This window comes from Maniola hyperantus, chromosome 2 (assembly GCF_902806685.2).
Source record: "Maniola hyperantus chromosome 2, iAphHyp1.2, whole genome shotgun sequence".
Lineage (NCBI taxonomy): Eukaryota > Metazoa > Arthropoda > Insecta > Lepidoptera > Nymphalidae > Maniola > Maniola hyperantus.
The window spans coordinates 8,511,140-8,532,514 of NC_048537.1; the positions used below are offsets into that span (position 1 = coordinate 8,511,140).

The 21,375-nt window shown below is 36.5% G+C and overlaps 2 protein-coding genes across 3 annotated transcripts in view; both read right to left on the reverse strand.

Annotated features, from left to right (window-relative positions):
• Positions 1 to 18,691, reverse strand: part of LOC117992680 (band 4.1-like protein 4) — a 75,928-nt gene extending 57,237 nt beyond the window's left edge. The window contains exon 1 of one of the 2 annotated variants that reach the window (XM_034980393.2): positions 18,402 to 18,691. The gene's annotated coding sequence lies outside the window, so the exon portion shown is untranslated. Of the gene's footprint in view, positions 1 to 18,397 lie in introns of both variants that reach the window. The other variant, XM_069503695.1, reaches the window with a different exon arrangement.
• On the reverse strand, positions 509 to 18,814 carry LOC138403636 (uncharacterized). The gene is made up of 4 exons (XM_069504983.1): positions 18,688 to 18,814; positions 14,256 to 14,316; positions 930 to 3,792; positions 509 to 514 (listed from the first exon to the last, which is right to left on the reverse strand). The coding sequence occupies exons 1-4, from the start codon at positions 18,812 to 18,814 to the stop codon at positions 509 to 511; spliced, it is 3,057 nt and encodes a 1,018-aa protein (XP_069361084.1).
• Between the last annotated feature and the right edge of the window lie 2,561 nt (positions 18,815 to 21,375).

The following is a 21,375-nucleotide window of genomic DNA, read 5'->3' on the forward strand; positions in this document are numbered from 1 at the left end:
TAAATAAGTAAGCCCTAAACTAAAATAAAAGAAATATAATAATATTCTAAGTACGAGAATTAGTTAACATAGGGTGGAGGGCTTAACTTGTTGACCGGTCTTTGCAACCGACTCTTTTGTGTGCGTAACGTCACACAACGAACAACGCCATCTGGGCCGGGATGTAGGGCCTCTATTTTGCCCAACGACCACTGACATGGAGGCGCATTCTCATTTTTAATAAGTAATAAGTTAAGATTAATATTTGACGTGAACCACTTTGCACGCTGTTGAAGTGTATTTAAATACTCGCGACTCCATCGCTTCCAAAATAACTTCAAAGTTTTTTGAAGATATTGCCAGCGAGACAATCCGCTGATCGGCTCAAGTTCAAGAGAATATTCCGGCACGGCCGTTAGACTTTTACCGATAAGGAAATATCCGACTGACAACATATTAAAGTCACTTGTGGTAAAGAGACATAAATATAGCGAAATAAGTATAGCTTTGACTTTACAGAATACGATAGTTAGTTCTGGAAAAGTCAAGAATTTGTCTATTAACCTGGTGAAAGGCAAGAGCGCTATCCCAGGTTGCAACAGAGGCAGTTTGGTTTTGAAACGAACCCTGCATTTAATTAATCCGGATCTGATTAGGCTACGAGCCAATAATATCCAAAAGTTTTCCGTGATTAAACCTTGGAGCGCGCGTGGTCCGGCATGTAAATATTTTTTATGACAATATTCAATTAACAATTTTGTGAACAAACTGTCTTTTGGTAAGAGACGAGGATGTTTCGCGTTATACGGTAGCTCAGAGTAGGTGATACGACCCCCTACCCTGAGAAAGCCCCTGGAATCAAGAAAAGGCGAAAGCTTTTTTAGTGAAGGAATAACTTTAACGTTTCTTGATAAGCGATCGAGTTCGTCTGAGAAATGAACCTCTTGTACCAATCGAATCAGTGAGTCCTGAGCTGTATTCAATTCTTCAGTGGTCAAACATTTAGATTGAATAGAAGAGCGTATTCTATTGCGCCATCTCAGAATCCACGCAACGGATCTTTGTAATTTAGAATAAGACGAAAATCGATTCAATAGTCGTTCGCAAAATTCTCTTTTTGATTCGTTATTGTCATTTAATTGTTCAGAGAATAAATTCTGTAAAGGTTTCAATTCAGGAGGTTCAACTTCCTTTTCCTGAATATAAACTGAGATGGGCCAATCAGTCGGGGGCTGATACAACCACGCAGCGCCCTCTAGCCACCGAAAACGTTCGGAGACTAGTTGAGTTGGAGAAACTCCACGCGAACAACAATCTGCTAAATTGTTCTCACTGCTAACATGACGCCAACTATGAGAAGGTACGACCTCCGTGACTTGTGCAACACGGTTGCACACAAACGTTTTTAATTTATAGGCGTCCGTATTAAGCCATGACAACACGATTGTTGAGTCGGTTAAGCATGTTATTCTATTAATTTTGACCCGTGTTAGATTATCCTGAACGAACTTTAATAACTTGCTAAGTAGCACAGCTCCCATGAGCTCTAATCGGGGAATAGTCATAGGTTTAACCGGCGCCACTTTAGACTTAGCGGTCACTAAGCGAACCTTAACTTTGCCTCGCTCATCATTCGAAACGACGTAAATGCACGCGGCGTAACCGCGCGACGACGCATCGCAAAAACCTACTAACTCGCATTCAGTTTGTCCAGGCAGTAGCATGTGGCGCTCGATAGGTATGTCCGCTAGGCGCGGGAGTTCCGAAGTGAAAGTCGACCACCGGTTACCTATCTCGCGCGGTAATGGTTCATCCCATCCGATACCTAACTTCCATAAATCCTGCATAATTAATTTAGCAAGGAACGTGCAAGGTGTAAGGAACCCGACGGGGTCGTAAATAGACGCTAATAATTTTAGGACCGATCGTTTGGTCAAAACTGGGTCTGTTTTATTTATGGCGAAAACGAAGTTGTCGGACTTAGGCGTCCAAGTTAAGCCGAGCACCTTAATGGTACATTCGTTTCCGTCTTTCATAAAGGTCAAAGGGCATTCCCTATGATCCGAAGGAATTCGATTCAATAGTTCCGAGCTGTTACTCGTCCACTTTTTCAATAAAAACCGACCGCTTTCAAATATACCTATAAGTTGGTCTTGAATCGTACAAGCCTCCTCGTAGGTATTACAAGAATATAAGACGTCATCCATATAAACCCCTTCTCTGATTACTTGCGCGGCGAGCGGGAAACGTTCCTCTTCGTCGCGAGCTAGCTGAATCAACGTACGTATCGCGAGAAAAGGTGAACAGCTAAGTCCGTAGGTGACGGTTTTTAATTCAAATAATTTAATCGGTTCAGTGGGCGATGACCTATATAAAATATGTTGGTAGCACCGGTCGCTTTCCTTTAGTCGTATCGCTCGGTACATTTTACAAACGTCACAGACGAGGCAATAATTGAAAAGACGAAAGTTGATAATGATAGCCGAAATATCACGATAAAGGTTCGGCCCAGTTAACAATATATCATTAATCGCCACATTATTTTTAGTACGACTGGCCCCGTCAAACACCACACGGAGGGGCGTTGAGGTGGAACTCGGTCGTAAAATACTATGATGAGGAATTATATATTTACTAGGAGACGCTCCTACATATAACTCCATGTGATCTAAAGCCTCGTATTCACGCATAAAATCTGCGTACGCTTGCTGCAAGACCGGAGTACGAGATAGCTTACGCTCTGTATACAGTAAACGACGCTCCGCGATGGAATATGACTCACCGAGTTCCGGGTGACCGGGCACGCGTGGCAAAGGTACGACATAACGCCCGTTCGATTCCCGCGTGTGTTCTTTAACAAAAATATCCTCGGCCAGTTGGTCGAGAGGGTTTATGGACGGTGTGCACGGCACCTCCTCGATTGTCCAAAATGCACGTAACGCTTGGTCTAGTGACTCACCCTCTGACACCGACAAACAATAATTTTGAGACTTTTCCCGGTTATCTTTTTTATCGATTACAAGTTTCCCACTGATCACAGAACCGAATACCGTATCGATTACGCTAGGTATCTCGGAATTAATAAACAACGGTTTATTTATTACAATTTGCGACACTATGTCGTTACCTAAAAGTATATCAACCCGCGATTTTTTATAAAATTGCGGGTCAGCTAAGTTGAATTTATCGTAATGACTAACAACTTCGCGCGGGAAATAAACATTAGGCATATCACCGGCGACTTTAGTTACGACGACCATGTTTAACGTAAACTTAGGACAGTCCTGATGCCGCGGTTTTATGGTACACGTTACCATACCTTGGTTTTTAATGAATTCCCCGCCAAGGCCGGAGATCAAAAAAGGACACTTTTGACGCGGGAGTCCCAAACGTTGGGCACACTCGGCGGTAATAAAGGACGTCTGCGCCCCGGAGTCAATAACTCCTCTGCAGTCTTGATATTGTCCGCTAAAATCGAGAATGTGAGTCCGCGTCGTTCCTAGTACTACGCCGTATTCGCTAAGAGAACACAGCGCATCTTGCGCTGGCACCGAGTCACTCACGGAGTGAGACGACGACACGAGCGCTTGCTGCCCATACGATGAGCTGGGCTGCGCGGTTGGGGTTGACGGCACGGCCGAGGTGCCCACAGAGACCGCGCTACCCTGGTCTTTGTGCAGTAGGTAATGGTGATGACCAGTACATACCCCACAGGTCATATAACCAGTACAGATCTGGTCGTGCTTTTTTAGGCAATTTACACATAGTCTTAAAGCCTTGACACGGTCAATTCGCTCCTCGACTGGTAACTTCCTAAAAACGTCACACCTATATATCATGTGCCCCAAATTGCAATGCGGGCAGACTAACCTATTTTTATTATATTCGGACTTATTAATCCGGGAGGTAGTCAGAACCGATTTTGACGTTTGTCGCGAATTCGAGTTTTGATTGCCTTTGTTATAACTTGGTTTGGCTTTAGACTGCGTATTTATATTAGCAGAAGTACTGGGAAACACGTGATCCAGAACTTTAATTTGTTTATTAACAAAGTCAATTAATTCGCTGAATTTCGGAATAGATTTCTGATCCCTACTTTCTTCAAATAACTTTTTTGTATGAGGGTCAAGGCCACGCAAAGCTAAATGACACATTAAATAATCATCTAAGTTTTCAATTCGAAGCGCTTGAATCGCTTTTAGCGAATGATCAAACGTTTCCACAAATAAAGTAAGATTCGCACTTGTATCCTTATGCAAAGGAGTGAAATTTAACATTTTGTCGAGATACCTATCCGCAAGCGCCCTATTGTCCTGATATTTTTCCAACAAGCTTTGCCACACTAGTGGGTAATTAGCTGCGGTGATAGGTAGCTTCTTAACGAGGTTAAGTGCATTGCCTTTTACACAGGAAAGCAAATAATGAAATTTATCGATTTCTGTAAAGTCTCGGCTATGTACGAGCGAATGAAAAGTATCATAAAATGTTGTCCAATTCTCTAATTCGCCATCAAACTCGAATAATGTTAACTTTGGAAGCGACGGTTTCGTTAATTCACTTTTTTCTGACATACCGCCTTTTTCTTTCGCTTGATATTTACGCGCCAGCAAACTACAACTCTCATATAAACTTTCAAAGGCATCTAATTGCGATGTAGTTAACTTAATACCAGGCTTTAATTGCATATCAATTTCCAAAATTTCCATAATCGTATTTTCGAATTTAGTTCGAACACTATCTAATTCCGAGAACTGAGCTAGAAAGCTTTGCATCTTATTCGAATCATCTCTAATATTTTTCGAATAATCATATAGTTTTTGTGCTTTCGTGAATAGGTAATCTCGTTTAAAATGCAATGTTTTCAACTTTAATTCAAGTTTCTCTGTCTGAGTGGGTTCGGCCATGTTTGTTATTTACCGGTCCGACACCTCGCACACAAAAGAATCTTATGGTTGTTTCTAGCAATAATAATTACGAATTATTAATTAACTAGTGAAATATACGTAAAATACATATAATTATTAATATTTTAGCATAGAAATAAATATATTTTACGTAAATAATAGAATAAATAAGATAAATATTTAGAACTTTCAAGGTTATTTCAATGTTATCACTGGTTTTTTATGAAAATATATAACTTAATCCGGCTCGGAGGCCAGAAATGTTGGAGAGCTAACGAAGGACCAATAATAATTATAAAAATTAGGAAAAAGGGTGTTCAGTTGCTCAGAGTTTCCCAAAATCTACAACTTACAAAACTACCACTTACCGCTTGATTTGGAACGTCCAAAAATCACCAGCACACAAAGGGATGGGCACGGCACAGCACAATTGTCCACCGGTGGGGTAAAACGTGGGATTCGAATATTTTTGTAGTTGTATTTCTCACGCACGGCGTGGGGAGACGCTCTGTATGTATGTACGACCGTGACGCACGGTGACTTGCAACGGACAGTTAATGCATCACTAATGACGTGTGATGCGAATATATCAGTGCTATCCACCAATCAGGATAGTCCGGTGTTCGGCGCGAGAGTGGCTTGTATTGCTAGCTGAAAATCTCGAAAAACAACTGGCTTTACTGAACATTTAGAACGTTATGATATACCGAAACAAAAAGGTTTGCTTTTAAGAAATCGCACCGTACTTACAGCTCAAAACTTGAAGAAATTAACTTATTCTGATTAATTAAACTTAAACATAAACTATATTTATTTATTTTGCTTCTTAAAATAATTCAACTATTTGTCTTTTCTTAAAACAACACAAGAGATTATCCATTCGAACAATTTTGTCGTTCAACTAATTTCCTTTTCTTAAAACAACGCAAAGCAGATTGCCTACTCAAGTATTTTTTTTTCTACTCAGTGACGTTATTATAACATTTAACATTTTTTTTAATAAATAAGGATTAAGATTACCAAACTGTTTCCACATACAAAATAATAATAATAATAATATAACTACAAATTCTTTGAGATTTCTTACATTAATTTTATTCTTAACTCTATAATATTATTATAACTTCGCTTAAGAATAATTCCCCTTAAATATAGTTTGTTTTATATTTTAATCTTCTTTTGTCGAAATATCTCATTTCAAAAGTATTTTCTTATTTAATAAAATATTCTTATTGTTCCCACATATCAGCAATAAACTTTGAGGTTAGGTTGAACCTGATTTTATTTTATCTTATTATTTTGACAAACCAATCAAGTAAATAGGAACCTATTTTTTTTTTCTATTGGTCATCCTACTAAAAATAATAATACGTCCTACATTTTATTTTAGGAAATACCTACGTTACAACGTGTTATTAATTTATTCCTGTTTTGAGTTTGTTTGATATACATACAAATCAAATAAAGAACATATTTATTCAAGCGGTAATAAAAAAAAACTGGAGATCATAGGAGTAAACCAAAACCTGTTTGTACATTTGGCGTTCCTCAGGGATCAATATTAGGGCCTTTGTTATTCCTGATCTATATTGATAGTATAAATGAAATAGGTTTAAAAGGAAACATACTGTTGTACGCTGATGATACATGTTTATTTTACTATGGCAACTCAATACACACAATCATCACAGATGCACAAAATGACTTAATACTACTCAATAAATGGTTTCAATAATATAACACCTACTTACAATTAATACCTCAAAAAAAAACCATATGCTACATTACATAGTTACATATAAATATAACTACAATATATTTTCATACTAAATTCACATACATGACTATAAAAATAAAAATAAAATACAAACATATAAACATTTTTAAATATACGTGTCGCACTAGTGATGCAGTGCTGTCGTGACTCAGAGAATGACTTTTTCAGAATCGACGAAAAACTGATTATTCACTTCCTGTTATAGATTTTATAAAGTGCTTACTTTATAAGGTTTATAAATAATATTAACGCAATTATCATTTACTAATTATTTCAAAATTACAGGTAGTAACTGTAATTCGCAATTTTTGAGTTAAGACTGTATTGCTCAAAAAAAAAAAAGTTTTCAGAAAGAGTAATTATTTTTAGTTGTATAGTTATTGCTGAAAATTTTTGAGTTACTATAAATAATGTTTGACTTTTTCCTTATGGTTTTGAGTATAATTTTGTAGTTACAACAATTATTTAATTTAGTTTTAAGTTTTATAGTTCCCTCCAAAAAAATAATTTTCACATTCAGGTTTGGACATTGATAAATAAAACCAGATAATCAAGAAAGTTCAATCAGATAATCAGTTTTTATTTATAAAAAGTAATAATTTAATTTCAACAATTTCTGCCTTTTTCAACAAAAAAAAAAACCTTCCAAAACAATAAACAAAATTTGTCTTGAATACAAAAAAAAAAAACAGAGCCAATCAAAATATTTTTTTTTAACTTAAATAATCAGCTATTGTTGTTACTGCACAGTAATTGTACGTAGTCACTAAATTGGAGCTAGGCAAAATTAAATAATAGTATTTCTATAATAATAGTATACTTAAACTAGTTTTACATCAGTCTGTTTCTAATAATTAGCATCAAAATGACAGCAATATTTTTTATTTAAGTACTTAAAATCAACCAGTCAAACTTCGCAAGTAAGATTCATAATAGGTCCTGGGAATCATATTTTGTCGAGCAGTTCTTTCGTCTTTTAATATTTTTGTTTAATTGTTTATGCTGGTGTCAAAGCAACAGAAAAATAACGTTTGGTTTCCAGCTTCACATTAAAATTACTACCCCACTGGTCACAATTTAACTCACATTAAAATGACTTACTAAACCAATAAGGGTGTCTTAAGTGAAAATACTATTTTAAATTTCATTTCTGTGAATCGATAATAGTGTAATAACTAGAAATACACCTACACACTAGAAATATCTATTTAGGTTTAAATCAGCTATATTGTATTAACTCGAATTCATAGTTGAACTTTTACATACCTGATTCAACAATATCGTTCCAATTTGAATTAATGCGGTCTAAACAGTAAACTGTCACGTCCTTCTTCGTCGAATTTAGATGTAACTAAAGATGATGCAATATTGGTTAGGGTATCACGACAGTTAGTCAGTCACTCAAATTTGACATGTTTTGGGTTGCGACAGTGTGTCGTCGGTGCGATATATGTATACATTTATATATACTATAAACCCTATACTTACTATAATACATATGTAATACATACACATAGGTACAGATATTATTACTATTATACTACTACCAAGCCGTTTCTAGTAATCCGTGTTTTGCCAATTCTATTTCTACCCACTTTATTTTGTATAAAATCGCAGTGGATGTGTGGATAAGATACCTACTGTTTATTTGTTAAATTTCTCATGTAAGTGAATTTATTTCTTAGTGAGAATAAAGTTCTTTAACCGTAATAGTAGTAACCGTATACATATTAACATTGGGGAACATTGTTTGGTAACAACAAAGAAAACATATTCTATTCTACTCTGATTTCGGTCTGACGTCTGGCTATCCTGGTTTTTATGACAGTAACATTGACATTGAATCATTGAATATCGTTTTGTGAATGGAGCAATCTTATTTTTTTTTATGTCGGTACTTTTGTTGCCGCTGTTCATTTAAGTTCACTGGCTGCATTTTTCTATTTTTCTATGTACTTCGGGAACGAAGTACTTATCAAGATGGCCGAATGGTAATAAAACATACTAATAATTTATGCTAAATGACAGAACAGAGGAAGAAAAAAAAAAAAATATGCTCAATGGATACAAAATGTTAAGACTCACAATGTGACAAAATGTTAAGACTCCCGAATGTAGCAACCAACAAAAAAAAAAAAAAAAAAAAAATCCAATGATTATCCCCGAATGGGACAAATGTTATTATTCCCGTATGGAACGGATGTTATTATTCCCAAAGGGGACAATTTTTTATTCCCGTATGAAACGGATGTTATTATTCCCAAAGGGGACAATTTTTATTATTCAAACATATAAAACAAAGGGAGTTAGGTTAGTTAGGTCTGCCTGGCACTAATCATTGCCCTTTTCATTGGTCGGGTAATGTTAGACGGCTCGACTTGACAGTGCTGGTATTACACCATTGGTGTGATACATCTTATTGGTGATAATTCAGTAATGTCCTGGTACGAGACCCATTTATGGGGGCGGCAGACAGTTAGCTAGGTAGTTAGGCTGCCCGGCACTAATCATTACTAGACCCAAAAAAAAAAAAAAAAAGGGTTAGTAATGTTAGACGGCTTGTTCGGACGGTACCAGTAAGTAGCGAGGTCTAGGTAATGACCTCTACTGGGCAAGAGTCTAGTACAAGACCCATTTATGGGGCGGCAGCGGTTAGGCCAGTTAGTTAGGCTGCCTGGCACTAATCATTACTAGTACCAATAAAAAAAAAAAAAAAAAAAAAGAGTTAAAAAATATTGGTTAGTAATGTTAGACGGCTTGTTCGGACGGTGCCAGTAAGTAGCGAGGTCTAGTAATAACCTCTACTGGGCAAGAGTCTAGTACAAGACCCATTTATGGGGAGGCAGCGGTTAGGCCAGTTAGTTAGGCTGCCCGGCACTAATCATTACTAGTACCAATAAAAAAAAAAAAAAAGAATTAAAAAATATTGGTTAGTAATGTTAGACGGCTTGTTCGGACGGTGCCAGTAAGTAGCGAGGTGTAGTAATGACCTCTACTGGGCAAGAGTCTAGTACAAGACCCATTTATGGGGGGGCAGCGGTTAGGCCAGTTAGTTAGGGCTGCCGGCACTAATCATTACTAGTACCAATAAAAAAAAAAAAGTTTAAAAATATTGGTTGGTAATGTTAGACGGCTTGTTCGGACGGTGCCAGTAAGTAGCGAGGTCTAGTAATGACCTCTACTGGGCAAGAGTCTAGTACAAGACCCCTTGCTTTATAAAACTAATAAAAATAAAACAAAAACTAAACATATTATACAAAAAAAATAAAAATTAAACATTAAATTATGGGGCGCAGCCAGTTAGGGACAGTTAAACTAGGTAGCTGTAGCTTATAGATCATTTTAGCTTATAGATCTTCCTTAGCTTATAGATCTTTTAGCTTACAGTAATTTTTTTTATTTAGCTCTTAGCTAGATTTTTTTTTCTTTTCTTTCTAATTTCCCTATGTACTTCGGGAACGAAGTACTTGTCAGTATGGCCGTGTTATATTACGATAAAATTGGATACATAATTATTATGCTAAAATTCATCTAATCATAAACTTGGGAGTCTGAAGTAAATGTTTGTTGTGATATTTAAAACAGAATCGTAATTCCGTTTCCGGATTCAATATCAATGTACGGAAAGAGTATGATTTAATTAGTATCTTTTCTTGTATGTTGTTTAATTTAATATTTAGGAATGTGACAATACGATAAATAATATTATGGGAATTGTCAATACTGGTAACTAATTATTCATTGTAAAATTGTAAATTAAATACTGTCAATGTACGGAAAGGGTATGATTTGAATAGTATCTTTTCTTGTATGTTGTTTAATTTAATATTTAGGAATGTGACAATACGATAAATAATATTATGTGAATTGTCAATACTGGTAACTAATTATTCATTGTAAATTAAATACTGTCAATGCACTAAGAGTGACATTATACTAAGCTATTGTCAACATACAGTTGGCAATAGCTATTATGTGAAATAATAATGTTGTGTAAACTGACAATTTAAGTCGCTTATTATTATTGTAAATTATTAATACGTAGACCATCAATGTCACTGATTTTATTATTGTAAATTGGGTGTGTCAACATACCTTTTGTCAACAAACCTAAAATAAATAATGATTAATATTAAGATCATGTGATAGTCGACATCCGCCTGGTTTGCGATGGCAGTGTTATAAAAGTACCCTACCTCGACAGAGAGGGGACAGTCTTGTATCGACAGCCCAGAGCAAACACAGCGGACCTTACTGAAGTTAAGTATTCTTATATTGTATTATAATTATAATGTAATGTAATCATTTGCCTTTTATAGGTTACCTGTTGTAACTGTGTACCAAATATGTACCTACTACTTTGCTCAACGTTCTAATGTTTTAAAAGATGTGTGTTATGGAGTTTCTTTGCCCTTTCTTCTCCATGACTAAACACCTTAGCGAAATGGGTGGTAGATTCATTTTAATATAAATAGATCAATGCTGAACAATACAATTCAATTATTATTCGACTTGGTTGGTTTTACTTCTGTATTTATCACCTACCCTCTTGTGCTATTTATTTTACACATTGAGATAAAAGTAAACACTAGGTTGTTAGCTTCTAATTATTATAGAAGCCTGTTTAGATGATTAGGATTCTTACTTTGAAATAATACGGCAGATGCTTTGCTTGATTTTTAATTACTTATTATTTGGCCTTACCTGACAAATAATTGATAAATGATAACTTTCATTAGTAATCATTGGATTTAATTTATCATCACTATTAAAGCCCACTGTCTTAACTTCTCTTTTTATCTAAAATCTCACACGTGCAATAAGCAGTCATGACTCATGGGTATGGCTCAAAATCCGTACCCTTATATAAATGCGAAAGTGTGTTTGTTTGTTGGTTTGTTGGTTTGTCCTTCAATCACGTCGCAACGGTGCAACGGATTGACGTAATTTTTTGCATGGGTATAGATAAAGACCTGGAGAGTGACATAGGCTACTTTTTATCCCGGAAAATCACAGAGTTCCCACGGGATTTTTAAAAAATCTAATTCCACGCGTACGAAGTCGCGGGCATCAGCTAGTACTACAATAAAGTATGGAAATTGGATAATAATAGGTCTTGGTTAAAAGCTGTGATAGCCTAGTGGATAAGGCATCCGCCTTCTATTCCGGTCTGGGGGTTCGATCCCGGGCACGCACCTCTAACTTTTCGGAGTAATGTGCGTTTTAAGTATTTAAATATCACTTGCTTTAACGGTAAAGGAAAACGTTATGAGGAAACCTGCACACCTGAGAGTTCTTCATAATGTTATCAAAGGTGAATGAAGTCTGCCAATCCGCACATGGACAATGGACAGCGTCGTAGATTATGGCCAAATCCCTTCTCATTCTGAGAGGAGACCCGCTCTGTAGTGAGGCGGCGATGGGTTGATCAAGATGATAATGATGATGAGGTTTTAAAATATTTTGTCTAATGCTAAATGGAAACCGCAGGTGCAGATTGTTCAATAACTATTATTTTCATTTCAGACATAACTGACATATTATATGACCTAAGCATGACCTAAGTGTAACAGAGATGACGCCTGACGGTGTAACAATATTCTATTCTGTTCTGGCGGTTATTATTGGAACGACAGCACTTTGATGCCACGATTCAATCTGGTAATCGGAAATGGGCATTGTGCAACTAAGGCTTCATTGTGCGACCGCGACGCGTCCGCGCCCGCGCCGCCTCCTGCCCGCAAATATTCATGTAGATTATACCTACTAACCATACGTGTAAGGGCGTAACTCGCAGGGTTGTCTGTACAGTTGAAAGGTGCAGTTAAAACATGTACATGTGATGTGGCTTACCGTATGTAACTCAGAAAATATTTTATTCTACCTAGGATTTTGATCCTACCGGAATTGATAAGTATAAACCTTTATTGCAACAAAATACAGTAGACCTGTACATATTTAAAAAAAAAGGAAAACAATTGTGCCAGGGTACAAATATCAATAAAGGAATTCAACTGCCACATTAATGCTACGGCACACTTATACAATTATATCAAGGTTACCTATAAATGCAAAATATGAGCCACACCAAATAACATAAATGTTGTCCAGAAACAGCAGCTGCCAATAACATAACCCGAACACATTGCACAAACATATTGTGGTTACAGAACCAGGCCTGAATTCTTCCTACGCTGATGCTTTACATCATACGTCTTGTTGCAGGAACGTATATGATATCATCATTATCATCATCAACCGATACACGTCAACTGTTGGACAAAGGTCTCGGCTCGGTCGCGGCTCCCTACGACTCGTCTGATGTCGTCCGTCCACCTAGTGGGGGGGATCTTTTAACACTGCGCCTTCCGATGCGAGGTCGCCAATCCAGCACCCTGGGACCCCAGGGGATTGGTATATGATATAGGCTAAACCAAAAGTGGCTGCACCTTGCGATTGGCTTAGGCAAGTCTCAGAAATGCCCAGAGCATTTTTAGTCATAATACAAACTTAGTATAAAAAGTAGAATTGCCTAAATTCCTAGTCCAAAGCATTGTGGTGCTAACACTAGTTCGCCATCGACATGTAAGAGAAATCAAGGTAAGAGCTGAAAAGTAGAAGACAGAATAATAAATATTTGTTAAACATAAAACATGTTTTTCTAATCTACTTGCCTACTTGTACACTAGACATTTGTTTATGCTCTACATACTTAGTAAGAAAAACGCTAATTCATGTCAGTATTGTTTAACATCGGTTATATCTACTATTGCTTCTTTGCTATTTATAAAGGTAAGTAATCCATATCGTAAAACTGTGGTAATACACTATACTGTGGTAATATAATTTGTATTTTTTTAAATGTAGAATATGTTATCCTTAATCTTATAAGTATCTATGCTTAAAGCAACTAAAGTGAATGCAATAAATGCATTTATCTATATATATATAACGAAAACGAAAAGCTGACTGACTGACTGACTGATCTATGAACGCTCAGCTCAAACCACTGGATTGATCAGGCTGAAATTTGGCATGTAGGTAGCTATTACTATTATGATGTAGACATCCGCTTAGGAAGGATTTTTGAAAATTTAACCCCTAAATATTTTTTTTTGAAATTTGTGTAGTCCACGCGGACGAAGTCGCCAGCATGAGCTGGTACTTAATATTTTAAAACGGATTCGTATTTCGTATTAAGCCATTGGTTCTAGTTTTAGGTAGTAGATTCTTTTGTATTAAGGCAAACGTAATAAAATACCATTGTAATCGTAGATAGATGATGAATAAAATCATCAAATAACATTGATACCAGCACAATCATTTTCTGTCAAATTTTATTATAGAGAGAGAGCCAGCGCATGCAAGACCTTCGTTATTTTATAAAAACTGAAAGTTTCTCTGAGTATTGTCCCCAACACTGGGAAGAACGTTTGTTTGGATGTTTGTTTCGATCATGGTGGCTTTGGGAGATAGCATGTAATAAAGGTGTAAAAAATGTTACGTTAAAGTACTTACTTCTAAGACTATTCCGAAGAAAATATACAGAAATTAGATTTAATACTTTGGCGTAAGATTTTTTACACCTTTATTACCTGTTATCTCCCAAAGCCACCATGATCCAAGCAAACATCCAAGCAAACGTTTCTCCCAGTGCTGGGGACAATACGCATCTTATTGAAACTTTCAGCTTTTATAAAATAACGAAGGTCTGGCACGCGCTGGCTCTAAGTCTATTATTTGTCTAAAGAATAAGGAAAGTTGACACCAAAGAGATAACACTCATTTCATGCGAAAGGAAATACTCATTATATTTTTCATGCTTTATTCAGGAGGAACGAATGCAAATTCTAAAAACACGACGAATAATTATAGTAAGTACGCCTTTAATCTATTTTGAATTCTTCCAAATAAAATTGTTGATTCGACCGTCACGAATATAACGAACTCTCAAAATATCTTAGTGGGAACTGGGAAGGACAAAAGAAGCAAGGAGCATTTGAAGTGGGCGGTCCTCTGAGTCAACCACGATTTACGAACCCTCATTGAGAGCAAGAGGCACTTGACCCCAGCCAAGTTTCTCTAGCTGTGACTGATAAATAATAAATTAATGACCGCTCAGCTTTTAATGAAAATTAATACCGTAAATTATAATTGAATGAAAACCACAACTCTTTACTATTTTTATTGAAAATTAACCTTTTTTATCCTTTTTTTCATCGTTACTGTACAAACAAATCATGTCCACGTGGAATGGTGCCAAGAATAATGACTACCTTTCGACGCTGGATAGCCAGGTTGATCCTTTGCGCAAAAAACGAGCGAATTAACAGCGCTGAATATCTCTTAAAAAATGTTTAGCTCCATGACCTCAGGTTCTCCACGGCAAACGGATTAATTTAACTCGATAGGTATAGAGGCATACTTTCTGCTGCGGCTCCCGGTCTTTATGCTGTCTCCTTGATATGACACGGGGCCAACGTTGCATCCCACATTTCCCACTTTATGGCCCATTCCCGTTCCCATGGAACCAGCGTCAATCAATCAGGTCCCTGCTATCATCGCGACTAATCCCCACCGGTTCAATGAGCATAGGAAAATCTGTGGTGGCAAGAGCCCTGTTAAGCGTATCAGCCGAAAAAGCCTATCAGCGTTCTTTTGACAAACGAGTCGGTGAATTCCAAAATCAACCTCTTTTCCTCACGGGCATCTGTGTTTATGACCCTGCTTGATTAATCATAGTTCTTCGTGGTTATAATGTTGTAAGGTTTTAGGGACCTACTTAATACTATTAAAGCTCTGTCTCACCCATGACCAGTTTTGTATTACTAAAAAATCTTTGAAAGTACAAATACATTTACTCAAACTACTTAGTAGGAATAATAAAAAGCTTACGATTCTGTTAAGTAGGTAAAGTACAGAGTCTTAAAAGTTGCAAAAATCCATTTTGAAACAATTACTTACTATTTCTTTATTGCCTTTTCAAGATTGATTTATCAAGTTTTGTAATTCTCTTCTTCGTAGGCAATAAAAACAGAAGTCGTAAAGTAAAAACGTTTTATTAACTTTTTAATTGGATTTTAGAGGAAAGGAACATGATAAAATATTCGAGCTATGTTGATTTAATACCTACATATATTATATTTATCTTCTTTAATAAAGATAATATTGTAAAATATCAATATAATGTTGTACTTAAGTATAATTTGTGGTAATAAAATATAGCTACCTACTAACAAGATGTAATAAAAGGAATGCATACTGTAACAAAGGACAGGTTTCATCATCATCATCATGATCAACCCATCGCCGGCTCACTACAGAGAACGGGTCACACCTTTGATAACATTATGGAGAACATCTGCAGGCATGCAAGTTTCCTCAGGACAGGATTGCTTGCTTGAAGATATATTATGTGTACAAGGTAGGAAAAGGTCATCTTTATTCAATCAAACGAATTCCGCGGTGAAAGTTTTATTTTGACTTCTGCCTCGTGTGTTTAAAACAGACGAAGTATTCAAATCGGATAGAGTAAGGCTTTGTTTGAAACAAGTATTTCAATTAAAAGCTAAAAGTGGTAAGTGGGTAAGTACCTATCTAAGTACCTAAACGAATGATATTGCCAACCCAATTTCTACGTTGAAAGGATCTACCTACATTAGTTTCTTTTATCACGGAAAGGACGGGATCGTACTGGCAAAGAAAGATGGCGTTGTCCCTAGAGGACATCGTCAGCCGAAAAATACAGCATTTGTATTTGGCGTGGTACACGTGTTAGGAGTGCCAGGCCTCGTGCCAACTACTAGCTACCAAGTCAACTAGCGGAGGCACTTTACGACAGCTATTGCAGTTTACAAGTTCGTTGAATCTCAAAGAAAATGTGTGTTTTGTAGTTTCTTTTTCTTTTCTTCTTTGATGGCCAGTTTTGAGTTTTTGTTTTGACGTTGGTAATGTACATATCATATTGGAAGTCACAATACTACATACTAAAATGGGCATTTTAGGTTAGAGAGTCTTGACTGCGGTCTTCGAACTGTTGCTCGAAACCCATGAAAACTATTTAAATGGTAGGTAGGTAAGTACAATGGTGTCGATCATTGCATGTCGAGTAGAAATGGAGGGCTATCTATTTCTATCCTTAACTTAAGTTAAACTTGTTAAACTTAACTAAAAACAAGCGGAGACCAATCCTTAATTTAAGCGTTATGTTATCTTTTTAAAATAAAGAATCATAATTAAATAATTACATTTAATAGTTACGGATAATATTATTAGTTGGTTATAAGTATTGTTACATGCTCTACTACGACAGGTAGGTCGTACCTACCTAGTAGAGATTTGAAAAGTTATGATAAGTAGATGTGTACTAAGGTCTGAACTGTTACATAAATACGAGCATGTTGGTACCTCTCTGTGTATGTTGTATCGTAGAAATCTTAGAATTAGGATCACGGAATTTGAATGACACTTGAATACGTCGACAGCTACCTACTTAGTAATTCGTAATGGGTGCTTGAATAACTAAAGGTTGTCGGCCACCAAGACGAAGTAACCCGAGAATTTAGTAATCGGAGAATCTCTGGAAAAACTAAATATTTTTGAATTTTAATTGAATTTACGAGCTTAAATTGTAAATAATATCATTGAGTCAGCGTCTTAGACTAAAAGTTTTCATGAAATATTTTTGGTCTATAACTCAACTTAATTTTCGTCACCCTGTAAGTGAAGGAACACCTCAAAAGTTTAGATTTCGAAGATTTTTGGTTATTCTTAGTCGGTTTAGTAATTTTCCTATTACCTATAATATCTTAAGTAGGTACCTACCTCGTATAGGTACGCAGAACTCGATACAAGATTTTTTAGCTAATTAAGCATTCTGTTAAGTTGACGAAATGTCTGATATCTGCTGCTATTGAAAGACAAAACCATAGATAAAACGTTATGAAAAAACCGGCCAAGTGCGAGTCAGACTCGCGCACCGAGGGTTCCGTATTACAGTCATTTTTTTTTCGACATTTTGCACGATAAATTAAAAACTTATAAATGTCAACAAATAAAAATCTGTTTTAGAATGTTAAGTAAAGCCCTTTTATATGATACCCCACTTGGTAGGTAATAGGTATACCTAGTTAATCTAACTTTCAAAATTGATAACTAATTTGTTCATGAACACATTAAATTTTTTTTGTGATACACACAATTCACGGTTTTTAGATTTATTCCTTTATTTGTGCTATCTACTAAAACCTAGCTACCTACCAAATTACATAATTCTAGGTCAACTTTGTTTTCTTGACAGACGCGACGGACAAACAGACATACAGAGTACAGACAACAAAGTGATCCTATAAGGGTTCCTTTTTTTCTTTTGAGGTACGGAACCCTAAAAATAACAACTTTCTTCTAATGTATTAAAACTACAATGAGGTTCAGTGTTCTGTGTTTACCGTCAGTGACCAACGAACTGGCTAGGCACGGACAATGCGTGCAATTGTGGTTAAATTGGCTTTAATATTTTCAAGGTGAGGTAATTCTGTGGTTGCGATTGGATGAGCGGTGACATCGGCCACGGCGGCGCGGCGGGCGTTCAACTTAGCCGTGGCTATTCACTGCCTGGAGCCACTCTAACTTAATATCAGTGCCTGCTTTACCACACTAACTACTTCCGCTCCAATGCACACATAAATTGCCCCATAATCAGACAGATAGTGCCCTACAAAAAACTTTAACTACTTACTTACTAGTAGGTCTCAGATCCAAAACTCAGTTTCCTGCCACTCTCCATACGAGGATTACGAACATAGTTCATGACTATTTCGCATACGAATTGTACGTGTGGACGGAGGAGCCGGTATTTTCTTTTTGCACTTTCACAACACTTTTAAGTTAACATCTTAACAAAAACTTATAGTCTAGCCGAGTTGTAGAAAGTCTTAGTCTTTGCATGTGCACAACAAGTGTTATAAACAAAAGAATGGAATACGCGAGCGCAACTTAATTTTCTTGGGGCATCGTGCCACCTGTCACCACGGCGAACAAGTATGCACTGCCGGGCCGGGCGCCGGGCGCCGGCGGCGGCGGGCCGGCGCGGCGGCTGCGGTTCTGCCGAGCTCCCGCCAAACTTAGCTGGGGCCATGGGGCCCACAATCCACATGTCTGCTACCCAGTCCACACAAATCATAAAAGTACTGAATCTATGGCACAACATTCATTGCTGACTCGGTATAAACGAATTTGGTATCCTCTTACATTCTCAGCAGTGTATAAAAGTTTGTTGTTTACATTAAGTTACCCGAAATAGAGATATGAGAGTAAAACAAGTTGAAAATAAAGCTAGCAGCCAAGGAAAAGCTCGCTCTTCAAGTTCAGTCAGCTCATAGCGCCATCTAGGTTGAAGTTTAAATACGTTGTCGTACTAAACGAACGCCATCTTCACGCTCATTCTAAATCAAGCTGAAAATGTAGGTAGTAGAAATGTAGAGCGCTGCATGAATATGTAGGTAGTAGGTAGTTGGTAGCTATGGCTGAAGGTTTTCCTTTACCAGCATAATGTTAGCGTTACCTAACAGATGGCAGTTCGTTTTAGTAACTAAGAATAAACTATATTATACAACATAGTCTCTTACCAATTATAGCTATACTTATTAATAACAGAAACAATACAGATTTTCCTGGAAATGGAATCTGATGCTTCCTTTTTATTTTCTTACATTCGTACCGACGAACATTTTACAGTTATGTATTTTTAGATACAGGAGGATAACTTTTCAAGTTACTGTTTCCTTGTCCCGTAATTTTCCCATACCTACCAAGAGGCTCTGATCTACTTGCATATTAGCTAAGTTTGTTTATGTTTTTAGACCTTTAGATGCCTAGTTTCTTTAGTTTGCAACTTAATCTAGGTACCCACCTACATACACCGATTTTGCCACGATGGATCCAGGATGAATTTAGGAGTCCCTGCTGAAATGCAAACATGTGTAGAAAATTCATACCAACGCACGACCTTAAATTAATAATTCAATGTTATCACGCCTTGCGGATGTGTTAGTATATTTTTGATAAATATTTGCAATGTGGCATCTATTAGTCACACAACATTGATATTCTTAGGAGTCCCTACGACAGGTCGCAGTGCGGGCGGTATGACTCACTGAGTGTAGGCAAACGTGACAAAATTTAACATTAAGGGCGGCTCTTTACCATTGCACTTGTAAATATTAAGCCATAGAAGCTAAAACTGTATAGACTAGTGATTAACACGCACCTCGCCAACCCGACACTAGTTCATATTCTGGACAAGCACGTCAAGCACCTCGGATATCTGAGCAAGGGACTTTCAAAAAGATATTTCAAATGATACAAATAGTGGTCTAGACTCTAGACTATAACACTACTAGCTGATGCAACCGATTTCATTATCGTAGATTTAGGTTTTTAAAATTACCGTGGGAACTTAATATTTTGCGGGATAGAAAGTATATGCAAAAATTCACGACGATCCTACCATATTATTTTTTTTTCTCCAAAATAACTAGATATACCTAGATAGTAGGTAACTTGGGATGATTCATGATGTAAGGATTTTTACGATACCGTATACATCCAAATCTGTTCTGGCATTTAGAAGTAATTTTGCATGCCAGAAATGGCCGATTACATTACCTACTTATCTTTAAAAAAATTACTAACATTATTAGGTACCTACATGTAGGTATTATAGCAAAATAAGGGATTTATGATTTATGAAGTTATCGTGGAATGAAGAAACTTACATACATGAACACTGAAAACATAACATTCCTTTTTTGGGCAGTTGGATAAAAGACAAAGACATGAAAGAAAACATTAAGTACACTAAAAATTGCCTTGATAATATATGTTAACTATAGGTAATACCTACCTGAGTAAAGCAGCTGAAATAGCAACATAATATTTCCTTTGAACAAAAGTAAAATATTCATCAGATATGAGCATCAGAGGACAAGAAATGGCTACCCGAGCACAAACAGTGCGTAAGTAATGGGACAACAATCTAACTTTTAACATTTGATCGTATTTGTTATAGCAAAAGTTTGGCACGGAAAGCTAACCAAGAAAATTCAAAGTAATTGGGACGTTTATAGATAACTATAAATTAGTTAACTATATGACTTTTTTTTGTTTACCTTCGTTTTTCTCATAAGGATATCTAACCATTTTATTAGGGTAGACTTCATACTACTTAGACGTAAGATTTTTTACACCTTTATTACCTGTTATCTCCCAAAGCTACCATAATACAAACAAACATCCAAACAAACTTTCCTCCCAGTATTGAAGACAATACGCAGAGAAATTTTCAGCTTTTATAAAATAACGAAGGTCTGGCACGCGCTGGCTCTTTCTCTCTATAATGCCAAAACATTTAGTGACGAAGTTGTTTGTTGCTACAGATACATTAAATAAGCATTAAGATACACAAACCGCAGTGACGGAATGCCCTGTTATTTACGTAACTTGGGCTCGTGCAACGCAAGAGCCGAGAACAATGGCTGGTTAGTGTCCTTTCTGGTCCATAAATTATGACTGCCCTACATACATCTTAAATATCTTTTTTTGAAAGAGACTAGAGCTATTTTTGAAACCGAATAATATCTGCTACTTACTAACGATAATTACAATTAAATTGTAAAAATGTAACATGTACTTTTAAATATTAAATCCATAGATTAA

Excerpts from the sequence above, each read along its gene's own strand:
- LOC138403636 (XM_069504983.1), bottom strand. The coding sequence starts at position 18,814 with ATGTGGATTGTGGGCCCCATGGCCCCAGCTAAGTTTGGCGGGAGCTCG. Across the intron at positions 14,317-18,687 it reads GTGCATACTTGTTCGCCGTG|CACTGGGAGAAACGTTTGCT; the intron begins GTGACAGGTGGC and ends TATTGTCCCCAG. Across the intron at positions 3,793-14,255 it reads GTGGCTTTGGGAGATAACAG|GAAGTTACCAGTCGAGGAGC; the intron begins GTAATAAAGGTG and ends TGACGTTTTTAG.